The sequence below is a fragment of the Saccopteryx bilineata genome, chromosome 12, assembly GCF_036850765.1.
Source record: "Saccopteryx bilineata isolate mSacBil1 chromosome 12, mSacBil1_pri_phased_curated, whole genome shotgun sequence".
NCBI lineage: Eukaryota > Metazoa > Chordata > Mammalia > Chiroptera > Emballonuridae > Saccopteryx > Saccopteryx bilineata.
In genome coordinates, this window is record NC_089501.1 from 34,380,710 (window position 1) to 34,394,267 (window position 13,558).

General features: G+C 38.1%; 2 protein-coding genes and 1 non-coding gene across 10 annotated transcripts in view; 1 reads left to right on the plus strand and 2 right to left on the minus strand.

Annotated features, from left to right (window-relative positions):
• ECT2L (epithelial cell transforming 2 like) overlaps positions 1–626 on the plus strand; it is a 79,622-nt gene extending 78,996 nt beyond the window's left edge. For all 4 annotated transcript variants that reach the window (XM_066248029.1, XM_066248030.1, XM_066248031.1 and 1 more), the window contains one exon: positions 190–626. In XM_066248029.1, the coding sequence (XP_066104126.1) occupies positions 190–317 (128 nt within the window). In that variant the 3' untranslated portion in view covers positions 318–626. The remainder of the gene's footprint in view (positions 1–189) is intronic.
• A 2,901-nt stretch (positions 627–3,527) lies between these two features.
• Positions 3,528–13,558, minus strand: part of REPS1 (RALBP1 associated Eps domain containing 1) — a 101,318-nt gene continuing 91,287 nt past the window's right edge. For all 5 annotated transcript variants that reach the window (XM_066247867.1, XM_066247866.1, XM_066247869.1 and 2 more), the window contains 6 exons: positions 13,422–13,486; positions 11,599–11,784; positions 10,249–10,344; positions 8,566–8,714; positions 7,708–7,813; positions 3,528–3,787 (listed from right to left, as the gene is read on the minus strand). In XM_066247867.1, the coding sequence (XP_066103964.1) occupies positions 3,719–3,787; positions 7,708–7,813; positions 8,566–8,714; positions 10,249–10,344; positions 11,599–11,784; positions 13,422–13,486 (671 nt within the window). In that variant the 3' untranslated portion in view covers positions 3,528–3,718. The remainder of the gene's footprint in view (positions 3,788–7,707; positions 7,814–8,565; positions 8,715–10,248; positions 10,345–11,598; positions 11,785–13,421; positions 13,487–13,558) is intronic.
• On the minus strand, positions 8,938–9,061 carry LOC136316526 (small nucleolar RNA SNORA28). Its single transcript, XR_010727756.1, has one exon. It is a non-coding gene; the product is annotated as a small nucleolar RNA SNORA28 (small nucleolar RNA).

Here is a 13,558-nt window from a genome sequence, read left to right on the forward strand (position 1 = left end):
AATATTATTTTAATTATCACATATTTGAATTACTCAGTAATTTTAAGTTATATCCTAAACTGGATTTGTATTTGAATTCCTTTTTAGTATTCAAAGCTTATTAAAGACTTGGTCAATTCTTGAATTTTAAAACAATTTCTTCTTTGGATTACTTTCAAAGGTTAATTAGTGTACCTCATATTTTTACAGATATCAAGAATGCATTTATTCTTCAAGGTCCAGAACGTGAATGGGTTTGTGCTACAGAAGCTGAGGATGACAAGTTCCTATGGTTGTCAGTACTCCAAAATGCAATCAAAAGTGCTATGCAGAAATGAGACTGGACTTGAAAAAAGAATCAGGGCTGCCCGCTCTCCTTGGCAAGGGTACACAACATGTATTTTCTGTTTCACGCTGAGATCCATCAGAGGATGAGTTAGGGTGACCCATAAGTTTCTTCCTAACTTCATTATGCTGTTACGTGAAATGCACAATAAAAACAAGGGGAGTCCCAAGATTTTGAACCACCTCTGTTGAAAGTTATTTTTCATGGACAGTATGTTACCTGATTGACAACACCTAAGACAGAACAAGCATGTTGTGTATTTAAAGTTTTGTCATAGCCCTGGCCGTTTGGCTTAGTGGTAGAGCGTCGGCCTGGAGTGTGGAAATCCCGGGTTCAATTCCTGGTCAGGTCACACAGAAGTGCCCATTTGCTTCTCCACCCTTCCCCCTCTTCTTCCTCTCTCTTCCCTTCCTGCAGCCAAGGCTCCATCAGAGCAAAGTTGGCCTAGGTGCTGACGATGGCGCTCCATGGCCTCCGCCTCAGGCATTAGAATGGCTCTGGCCACAACGGAGCAATGGCCCAGATGAGCAGAGCACTGCCCCCGGGTGGGGATCCCAGTTGGTCGCATGCGGGTGTCTGACTGCCTCCCCGCTTCTAACTTTAGAAAAATACAAAACAAAAATTTGTTTTATGCTCTAATAAAAAATAAGAGTGAAAAGGATTTCTTAAATGGTCTAGAGCAGGGGTCTCAAACTCGCGGCCCGCCGAACAATTTTGTACTGATTTTTTTTTGTTTTCAACTGCAGTGAGAAAAGTGTTGCGTAACAGTTGCCTTTTGTAGACCTAGTGCGGCCCGCTGAATGGCTGTGATCTTGCTCTGTGGCCCACATGCTGAGTTGAGTTTGAGACCCCTGGTCTAGAGGAATATTTTACTTTGTTGATGACCAACCATCTTTAACATTTTCGTTAAATTGATTTAAAAATATGTATAGGAAATATAAATGACAATTTACTTCAAAAACTTGTCATATATATCCATAATATGTGTACTCTCCCAGATAGCATTAAAAATACACCACTAAAGTACTAAAAAGTTTTCTGTAATTTTAAGTATTCTTTGATTGCAAAATAAAATCCTTAAACCTTCCAAATGAGCTTTAAAAATTTGACATTGTTAAAAAGGCTATTCAAAGAAAAACCTTTTTAAAAAAAGCATAAATAAATGGAAGCCTACCAAAACTTACCTGTAATAAAATTTTGTTGAATAAAAATAAATGGCCCTGGCCAGTTGCTCAGTGGGTAGAGCATCAGCCTGGAATATGGATGTCCCAGGTTCCATTTCCAGCCGGGGCACACAGGAGAAGCGACCATCCATCAGTTTCTACTCCCCATCTCTGCTCCCTCTTCTTGCCCTCTTTCCCTCCTGTAGCCAGTGGCTCAATTGGTCTAACATGGCCCCAGGCACTGAGGATGACCTCAGTTCAAGCATGTCAGCCTCAGGCATTAAAAATAGCTCAGTGCTTGAACATCACACCCAGAAGGGGTTGCCCACCCAGTGGATCCCAGTTGGTGCACAAAGAAAGGAAGAAGAGTGGGAGAGAGGGAGGAAGGAAGGGGAGAAGGAAGAAAGGGTAGGAAGAAAGGGAGAGAGAAATGACAAATGTTTCAGAAAAGAAAAAGAGCAAACTAGGTGTTGGGTAATTAATTTACAGGCCATTCTTTAAAGTCTTCATTTAATTATTTAACAAACTGAAGCATGACCTGTTAGCTACTTGGAAACTTTAGCTAATGTATGGAGTAATAATATTTTTATTTGTTAATGGAACATAAAATTTATATTAATCTAGGAAGCTATTTGTCAGTTTCCTTTTTCTTCATATTCTCCTTTAAGATAATAAAATCTATTACTACACTGTAGGATTGTGAACTAGATCTTGAAAATTTAAATTGTTAAAAATTATACAAAACTTGTTTTATTAGTATAAAATCACACTTTTGGTTGTTATGATATTCCATGCAGCTTAACATCTATGATCCCACAGACAGAATAAACCATTAAAGAGAACATCCGCTATTAATCAGCAATGAATGCAAGTTTACAGATTTGATCAAAATGTGTGTGTATATAAATGTATATATATATACACACACACACACACACATACATATCATATAGGCTAACAAACCCTAAGACAGTTTATCATTCTGAATAGGGCACATTTCATAAACTCCTTGTTAACAGGAAAAACCTATTGTGTACATGGCTATAGAACAGGGGTCGGGAACCTTTTTGGCTGAGAGAGCCATGAACGCCACATATTTTAAAATGTAATTCTGTGAGAGCCATACAACAACCCGTGTACGTTACGCATTATCCAATAAAAATTAGGTGTTATCCTGGAGGACAGCTGTGATTGGCTCCAGCCACCCGCAACCACGCACATGAACGGTAGGAAATGAATGGATTGTAATACATGAGAATGTTTTATATTTTTAACGTTATTTTTTTTTTATTAAAGATTTGTCTGCGAGCCAGATGCAGCCATCGGTTCCCGACCTATTATATAGAATGAGTGAAAAGATAGTGGAAAGTAAACGAGAAACCCTAAGGAACTTCTATTTACTCAGAAATTTTAAAACATCCTTACATGAAAATAATTTCTGTAGAGACTTTTAATTGAGTTAAGTGCATAAATCATGCAAACAGTGGTGATGTTTGCAAGTGGAAGGTAGGTAGGTTGTTTGTGGTCTCAACACGTTCTATTCACATTAGGTTATAATTAAGAAAGGTCTGTCTTCATAGCTATTTCATGAGTTTGCTGCTGAATTAAAATCTCACACACAAATAATTAAATCACTTGTGAAACTGATCAAATTTTCCTGAAGAAAATATAGACTCTTAACCACCAAGCTGTATGGAAAACCACATGACTTCAGAAGAATGCTGATTACCACAGAGCTTACGGTTAAAGACTGCCTTATCCAGTACCATTCTTTCAAATAAAAAATATGAAATAGGAAACTCATTTTAAAGATTTTTACAAAATAAATATAGATGCTTTATGTGAAATATTTAACCTGACAAATTGAGTTTCCTTGTCTCCTTTTGCAAATATGCCTGAGATGTAAAGAGAGCCCCTCTAAATCAAATCAGTGTGAAGTTTGGGGCACGTAGGTCTAACGGACCAACGCTCTGTATTATCGATGCTCTGGAAGAACAAGGTGGGCAGTGCCAACAAACACAAATACCCTCCAGGAAAAGTCATCTTGACCTTTTTATTGTTGAAATTAAAAAATAAAAGATACTTAAATACAATGGTGAACATATAGGGCAAAACAGAATCATAAAATTTAATGTTGAATTAAGCAGTGAGCTGAATGTTTCATTCTCCGAAATGGCTCGAACCCAAAACTGCTTAAAAATGGGTATGTTCACAGTTAACGGCAGTTGGCTTATAGGTGAGAGAATGGTCGGAGTTGTTCCAGTTGAACTTCCAGGGAAATTCTCTCCTCAAGAACATCCTGAAAAAGATGCAAAGCCAAGTTATGTTTCAAGATATATGAAAACGAAGGCACATCTAAAAATAGCTCTGCAACAAGAAAACAATTTAAGTTTTTTAAGAAGATTAAGGGATAGTTGTTCATTTTTAAAAAAGATACTTCGCTTTAGAAATGTTTCTTTATGTAATACTAAAATATGCTGTTAAAATATTTTTCTTATTACATAAATCAGGGCAACAAAATGTTTTTTGTTTATTAGAAAAGCCAATATTGACAAATGATGGCTATTATACACGAATCCTGCAGGAAGCATACCCCCTGCAGTAACTGTAGATGAGTTAGTTAACATACAGCTAGTCTTGACTTAGGACCACGATTGGTTCCGACAGACCGGTCGTAACATGATTTGGTCCTAAGTTGAGTAGGCTATATGTATAGTACTGTGAAATGATGTTATAAAAATCTTTAAGTCATATTTCATCATAATTTTCTTTCATTATTGTTATATATCATAATTTTCTTTGTTCATTTTATGCCATTTGTATCATCTCTACACCATTTTGTTTCTTCTTTTTACATTCGTCAGGTTTAAGTAAAACACTGCATTACCACCAGTACAACTGGTTTAATATTTGCAAAGACAATTTCCTCTTGGTAAACATCTTGGGAGGGGTTTGATGAAAAATATCCAAGACACAAAACACAAATTGCTGTACTGAGTCGGGGGTAACAGTTGAAATGGTGCACGCGGAGATGGTAGTGCTGCCGGAAGCTGGTCTGCACTGTCATACGCCCAGCTGGGCAACGCTTGCGCTGCCAGACGTGGAGCAGTCGTGGCTAGCGATTGTGGTCGTAAAGTCGAATGGTCATAAGTTGCATAGGTCGTAAGTCGATTGATATTTGTACATTCTTTCCCCTAGTGATTATATCTGGTCACAGTAGCTCCTGAACCTCATTTTTAGTTTTATTTTCACAAAAGAAATGTATTTTGCAGTCAGAATTTCTAATCATTAATTCTGAGCAGTCTTTTCAGATAGCTGGCAAATTCTAATTTATCTACTTTGCTTTTATTCTCCTCTGTCACACTGACAGCATTATATTTTAACCAAAACTCCCTCTTTGGTACCATACTTCCTATTTTCTGTTCTCAGAGATGAGAAAAGTGATTCTTAAAATGGCTCCTCTATACCTGTTTCTATGTTTTTTTTTAGTTCTTCAGAAAAATACCCACTAAAAAAATCTTCATCTTCAGTATAGTACCAACAAGCTTATCCTTAGATTTATATTTATCCTTTACAACACACAAAATCTATAATCACAGAATTACAAATATCTGCTTTGATCAAAGAATACTACAAGAATATTATTCATTCAACAGACATTTATCAAATGCCTAAATTGATAACTGTGATTTGTAAGAAATATACCTTAGTCCAGTGGTTCTCAACCTTTCTAATGCTGTGACCCCGCAATACAGTTCCTCATGTTGCGGTGACCTCAAACCAAAAAATAATTTTGGTGGCTACTTCATAATTGTAATTTTGCTACAGTTATGATTCGGAATGTAAATACCTGATATGCATTATGTATTTTCCGATGGCTTTAGGCGACCCCGCTGGGGTCGCGACCCACAGGTTGAGAACCGCTGCCTTAGTCATTCAGATGACCAAACCATATTTTTCATATATATTTGGTCTTTATCCATAGTTCTTGGCTGAGGACTCCCAAAAACCCTAGGATTTCCCAAGCATTAGGGGACAGGGAAGAAGGTATTTTTAGTTTTGTTAATAACTTTCAGAAAGCACCTAAAGATGTGAGCTGGTTGCCAGGAGACCCAACCAAACAATTAGAAGGTTGGAACTTTCAGTCCCACCTGCAGGATGAAGGCTAAACCATCAGCCAATGGCTAATAATCTAATCAATCAGGCCTAAGTAATGAAGCTGCCCTAAAAGCCCCAAAGGGCAGTATCCCAAAGGACAGTCCCTGGAGACCTCCCGAATCTGGGAGTGCATGCGATGTGGGAGCGTGTCGTCTGCAGAGGGCGTGGAAGCTCTGGTCCCCCTTCCCACACACCTGCTGTCCCTGCTCCTTTCATAAAGCACTTAAGGGACCTGTTCTGAGTTCTATGAACATTTCTAGCAAATTAATCAAACCCAAGGAGGGGACTGTGCAAATCTGTAATTTACAGTCAGTCACAAGTACTGATTAACAACCTGGACTTGTCCAACATTCTCAGTTGGAAGAGGGTCATTGGAACCTCTGTCCATAGCTGGTTGGTCAGAAGCTCTTAACCTGTGGAATCTAGTGTCTTCTCCAGTAGACACTGTCAGAAGAGCTAGTTGGTGTGGCGGCACCCCACACACTGTTGGGATTGTGTGTGGGAACCCTCAAGACCTAATGAGCTAGGTTTAAGAAACAGAGACAAGATGGTTACAAGTTTATGTAGGACAACTCAGTTTACCTCTGACGTTCTGGCCTCAGTATTAAAACATCCCCCTCTATATTCTCAAAAGTATCTTGGTTTGGACATAAATTATACAGTTAACTTAAACAGAAATGATTGTGATTTACCCTCAATGAGTTCAGTTAGCAGGGCAGACAAGTGTGCCACAGACAGAAACTTCAGGACAGGGTGATAAATGCTGGATGGAGATATGAACAAAATGCTATGGGAATGCACTGACTTCACTTTACATTTCCGTGGGTTCCTTTCTATTCATCTTTTTTTTTTTTTTTTTTTGTATTTTTCTGAAGCTGGAAACGGGGAGAGACAGTCAGATTCCCACATGCGCCCGACGGGGATCTACCCGGCACGCCCACCAGGGGGGATGCTCTGCCCACCAGGGGGTGATGCTCTGCCCCTCCGGGGTGTCGCTCTACCACGACCAGAGCCACTCTAGTGCCTGGGGCAGAGGCCAAGGAGCCATCCCCAGCGCCCGGGCCATCTTTGCTCCAATGGAGCCTCGCTGCAGGAGGGGAAGAGAGAGACAGAGAGGAAGGAGGGGGTGGGGGTGGAGAAGCAAATGGGCGCTTCTCCTATGTGCTCTGGCCGGGAATTGAACCCGGGTCCCCCGCACGCCAGGCCGACGCTCTACCGCTGAGCCAACCGGCCAGGGCTCTATTCATCTTTGTGGTTTACAACCTTGCTGCTCAAAGTGGGCTCAATGGTCCAGAAGCATCTCCAATACCTGAAAGCTTATTAGAGATGCAGAATTCTCAGGGTCCACTCATTCTTAATATGAATCAGAATTTGCATTTAAAATGACCTCAGATTAACTGTTTACACATTAAGGTTTGAGAACCACTGGCTTAAGACATGAATGCTTAATATTGTTAAGCACAAATGATTTTCGTGGTTAATTTTTATTCATAGGGATTAAAAGAAATCATGCCTAGATTAAGTAAGAAAAACAAACCCACTCCTCTCAAGTATCGATGACAGAAGTACACATTGTGCCTAAGCACCACTTTTATTTAAGGCTTGTCTTTTCTTTTCCACATTCAAGGTGATCTCTACATTGCCTCCCTCCCTCTTCTTTTTTAGACCTGTTTAAGTCCCTTTAATAGAATCTGAATTACATTTGATAGAAGAGTAAATTGACAATAAATCATCTCAGAATTAAATAGAGAGCCATGCATGTAATCTTAGAGGTACCTGAGGTCACTGTATTTCTTCTCCTGTCTTTCAGTATGAAAAGTTAAGGAACATTAGAAGAATAGTGAAGCCTTATGAAGCAATCATATCAGAAATGAGTATAAAAGGTCCCTTTCGATATTAAACAACTCAAGGCATATAAAATATTTTAGATACACATTTCTCTTGCTACATGGCAGGTGCTATACTAGTACAAGAATTACTGGATCTTCTCTTAAGTTCAAGTTCAACTCTTGAGATGCTCTGAGTTTATGCAACTTCCCAAATATTCAGAAAATACATTACCTTTAATTGTTGCTGCAATTCACTATTCAATCTGGCCAAAACTGTGTTGGTTTCCTTATTGCGTCTAATTGAAGCCTGAATAGCTTTCTTATCTTTCCCAACAGACCTGAAGAGATAAAGAGAGCAATAAATAAATAAATAAATAACCTTCATTTCTTATCTTTAAATTCTCTCCATCCTACCCTGATCTAGCTCTAAACTATAGAGTTGAGGGAGCATCTTTTGCCTTATTAGTAAAGCTTAACCTCACTTGTTAAGTTTCTGTGGTCAACCAAAAGTATCTAAGCTCCAGAAGCTTAATTGTTGCTGTTATTGTTTTAACTCTTCTTCTGTAGAATCACCTGGTTACGTTAGCCCAGAGCAGTCACAGACAGACTTTCTGGAACGGCCAGACAGTAAATACTTGGCTTTGGAGGCCAGATAGTTTCTGCTACAGATTCTCTGTTTTTGTTTCTTTGGTCTTTTTTTCTCTCCTCATTTTTCTCTCTCTCCTCTTCTTTACAAAAATATAAAAGCCATAGCTCATGGGACTTAAAAAAACAGGTCACAGACTGAATTTTCCTGATCTAGTACAACTATAGTTAAAATACTAGTGTTACTCTAAACAATTAAATTTTTAAAAATCTGCTGCAGGGTTGGCAATAGGGTACCAAAATACTGGAATTGAATTTAATAATAGAAAGAAAAAGTGGAAATATCCAATCTACTCATAAATAAGAAAACTCAAATAGCAGCAATTAAGAATCTTTGTTCAATTAAAGAACTAGTCCAACCATAAGTTCTTTCTGTTGAGTATTTTTTAACTGCTGTGCTTTTTGTTCCTTATAATTAAATGTGTTTACGAATAGCTCTGATTACCTAGGAATAGAAGGCTGAGACGCAAGAACGCCAGCTAAGACACCTGTCTTTTGTGCATGTTCATCAGCCTCTGGCCTTAACTCATCTTCTGATTTTAATCTTCTTCGAACAGGTTTGGGCGGTGGAGCAAGTGGTGTGGTACCTTTGCTCTAGAAGACAATAACTTCATTAATAATAAGCATTTCCTGAAGAGTCATGGTTAGTCAGAACTTTGCCAACATAATTTGTTCTCCTTAAGCCACTTTTCCTTCTTTAAAACAATTTAAAGTTTGGAGCAACAGCTAACTTAAGTTACGTACAACAGGAAAGGATGTTCCACTTAACATCACAATTGAGAATGTATCTAACTAGACAATTTTTTTTTCCTGGAACATTGTCTAAGTCTATATAAAGGTTTGTCTCATGGAGGAGAGAGTACCCGAATAGGTTAGACTTTGTTAGTATAGCAAGCTCAAATTGTGTCAGATAGTTTTGCATCTGCCACAGAGTGTTGCTTGCAATTAACTAGACAATTTTTAAAGGGTATTATCAGGTCCCTTGTGACCTGAATCTGACTCACACCTGTAATATTCACAGATTAAACACAATCACAAAACATGCTCAAAATATACTTGTTCAATAAAGATCAAAAGGAGTCTCCAGAAATATGTACCCATTAGTACCACAGAATTTCCTACTCAAAAATACTAAAATACATCATCTTAATGAAAAAAAACCATTTATAAAGTGACAAGCTAGGAATTGTTAAAAAGTACTTCATTAAAGGTGTACAATAATTATAATTCATGAAAATGTGTGGACATTTTGTTGGAAACTGTGAATCTACCTTCAACAGAATCAAATATGGTATTTTTTGATTAACCCAAACCTGATTTGACCTGTTAATAAATGAAAAGACTTAACTGACATCCTCTTTGGTTAAAGGCTATTTTTAATTTGTTGTTATGAGTTGACAAAAACTATTAAAAACGCCATAGAACTACTAATGTAGTAAACAATAAAGTGTCCAGAAAGTAGAACATAAGCATTTTCAGAAAAAAATGCTATCTTAAAAATTATTAGAAATGTCTGGATGGAAACAGAAAAAAAATTAGTAAAACTTTCCTCTCAAGGGGAAAATGTATTGTTATCTATAATTTACTTGAAAATGCAAACAACAGATAAGGATTGATACCGACATAAGAATAGGGAGACATGATAAAGCAAGTATAGTGAAATATTAACGGTACAATAAAGGTGTGGGTTAATCGATATTCAATGTAAAATTATTTAAACTGTTCTGTATTCTTAAAAATTTTCATAAATGTTGGGAGAAAAGTTGAAAAAGAAAACAATGTAATATTTGACTTTAGAGGGTAGATAACTTTTCCCTATTATACTTAAAAGAAAAGCTAAATTTGACCAATAGGAAGTTCTACTTTATGTATTTAAAAGACTGTAATATCACATAAATTTTGCAAATTGTAACAAACATTAATATAGGTCATAGATTATCATCTAGAATTTTTAATAGGAAGGTCATATTCTGAGACAGACTAAATATACTACAGTTAAAGGCAGTGGAATGGGTTTGATGATCACTAATGTTATTTCTGCCATCTTTAATATCTTAAAAGTATAAACAATCTCCTATAAAGTTTTGTATGTACAAAATGATCAGTATTATAAAAGGCGTTTGCATACCACATTGGCAGGAGCACTAGCAGCTGTCTTTTCTTCAATTTTATTATCAGTTTTGGCAACTCGAAGAGAACTTGTAGAATCAGAAGCTTTTTCAACCTAGAGATGAATTATTATTATTAATATAAGTACTATACAATTACGCATAAATATATATGTAACACATCAGAGTGAAATATTTTAAAAAATAGCCATTGTTACAGTAAGGAGTCTGAGATGAAGATGAGAAGAAACCTGAGAAACCCTGTAAAATGACCCCTCTGTATACTGAAGGGTTGAGAGGGGGAGGTTAACAGATGTCAGGGCATGGGGGAGGGGGGGTGCAGCCATAGAACTGCTTAGGAAGTTCGTGTGGGTGGGGGAAGAACGAGCACCGTACCCTGTGCACAAGCGTCTCCCCTCAAGCTCTCCCCTGCCTGCGTGGAGGAGCAGGCCACCCTCAGGGGCCCTGCTGTGAGACAGAAGCTTACAGGGCTGAAGAAGTGGGAACCTTTGGCTGAATCATGCTAGTCAAATAAAAGTGGATTTTGGGATCTGTCAGAGGCTCAATATGGATTGAGACAATCAGAAGTAAGGGTTTACTTCTATTTTGTTGTATTTATGAGGGTGACATTGGTTAATAAAATCATAGGTTTCAGGTGAATAACTCTACAACAGACCGTCTGTACACTGTACTGTGCATTCAGCACCCACGTCAAGTCTCCTTGCATCACCATTTACTGCCCCTTCGCCTCTCCTACCTCCCCTCCCCGTTCCCTTAGGTAATCATGATACTGTTTTGTCTATCTATGAGGTTTTTCCAAGGTTTTGATTCCTCTGGTCTCTCCAATTCCATATTTATATTTAGTGAGGTCAAGGACCCCTGGAGAAGTTTTTGCCACTAGAACTAAACAGTCTCCTGGAACACAGTCTGCAAAGACTACATTTTGACATCCTGTAGTCCATTCAGTCTAACTAACGTGACTTGTTCTCATACAAACTGAGTGTAGCTATGGTAACCGCAGCCTGTTGCTACATGGAAATCTTCACTAAATCACAAATAGAAACTTAGCATTAAGATGCAACCCAGAGCAGTGTGTTGGCCAGACCCAGATGGCTGTTTGTGTCTTCTCACACAATAACTACACCACCTAGATTCTGACACTTATTAAGCATTATATTGCATTTAGCAGGTGCCAGAAGTCAATTAAAAAAAACCAAGAAGCAATGACCTAGGGAATATAAATCCTCTCAAAGCAGCAGCAGATACTCTGCTCCCCGCTGTTCACTCGAATACCTGCTGTTAGACAGGCAATGGGGGTGATATGGAAAGAGATTCCCCAGAGAAAACTAGATAAACCCTTAACAACTGACCGGCAAGACTTCTGGATGTTTCTCAGCTTCGTCATCTTGTTCTTCATTTACATTTGATGCAGCAAGTACTTCAAATTGGCTGAAATCTGCGAAGTTTGGTTGTTCTGGTATCTGCTGAGGTGAGGTACTAGTGTGAGTGATCAGGCCATCAGCATCCACTGGGCGATGCACTGCGGGACCAGGAGCCTACACAATGGTTCAGAACAGAGGAACATACATTTTATTTATCAGTTACAAAGTAGTCTCCTTTTCTTTGAAAATATTATAAAGAGGCTCTGTTTTATTATCTGTAAATTCATGGAAGTGAGCTACAGTAACATTTAGCTCTAAAAAACCCAGAAGTAAAATGTTAAGACACTAAAAAAAAATTAAGATATCAAACCCCTGATGAAAAAGATACTTTCACAAAATTCTTATTGCAAAGAAAGTGCATAAGGAGAGGGGAAGCTCTGGTCCTTCTGGTTCTTATTTGCATGTGGTCTCTTCTTAATTGGGGTACTGTACAAATAGTTTGCTCTTTCCATGTTTTTTAAAATGTTTCATTATCTTTCTAAAAAGGTTACTTTAAAATGTGAAAACCAGTGCTCCCAACACTCCAATGTCCTTTCCTTCCATTTGTCCTCCAGAGCAATCCTTCTACAATCTTCAACTGAAAAATACATTCATTGAGTTAACTACTTCTGGCCAAGCACTATAAATGTAACAGTGAACAAAACAAGTAAGGTCCATGCCCTCATAAAGCTGATTATCTACTGCAAGATGAGACATAGGTTAATAAGGAATTAAAGCGAAGTGTGAGTTTTATGACAAAGGAAGTATAGGATGCCACAGGAATAAATCAAAAGTCTCTTCCTTGCTTACCCTTTAAAAAATTTCCTTCTCCTTTAAGAACAGTTCTCTCCTTCCTATAATGATATAGGTCTGCTCTGCTCCTTCTCGACCTCTTCAGTTTCCTTTGCTATCTCTCCAGCTGTACTGACCTACTTCGATTTTCCTCAGAGAACATGCCAGGCTTACCTCGCACCTATGGCTTTATGGATGCCATTCGTCTGGTTGGAATGCCCTCTCCCAAAGAAATACCACTTGATCTTTCCAGTCTCTGTTTAAGTCTTACTTCCTTCACTTGACTTACACACCTTTTCACTGTGATTCCCTGACTTTACTAACTACTAAAGGTGAAGCTAAGCATTTCATAAGTATGTACATCTACTGTTGCACTTCTGATTGTTGTTTTTAGTTCTATCTTGCCTTCTAGTCTGGTTCTCAAGTCAAGAGACCAACTCATTGGGTTTCACAGTTTAATCCTAATAAGAATCTTTTTGATGGCACTTTAGATAAAATAAATACTGGAATATTTAATTTTCAGTATCTTTTATGATTAAGAAACCACTTTTTTTAACTGCAAACACCTAACTTCATTTTAAGACTCCAACTCAAAAAAAACAAAACCCCCAAAACCAACCAAATTTTTTCCTGTAAAAGGTAGTCAGTCAATCACAGCTCCAATCCAGAACCACCTACCTTGGAGCATACAGGACACAGATGGACATCTCCTATCTCCCAATTCATTGTTCTTTTCACTAAACCCTCCTTTGTCAGGGCACTATCATTTGGTTCATTATGAAGTTTCTTTTAAAAAATAACTCAAAGCATTATTGGAATTATCTTTCAAAATAAGACTTATCTTTCCTGAATTAAGTGCTCAGTAAGAATGACAATTAGGTAGCTCCAGAGCTTCGAAATAATTGTAGAATAGAATCAGATAACGAACGAGCACGAGGCGTGCACTAGCCGAGGGTTAGCAGGAATACGCTGGGGAGTACCTGTGCGGGCTGTGGTCTTGGAGGCACTGCAGGAGGATGGGCAACAACTCCAGCCTGTTGCTGTCCTGCGTGAACATACAAGTCCTCTTTTTAGTAACTATGTAACAGAACAGGTTGAATGAATATGATCAAATGAT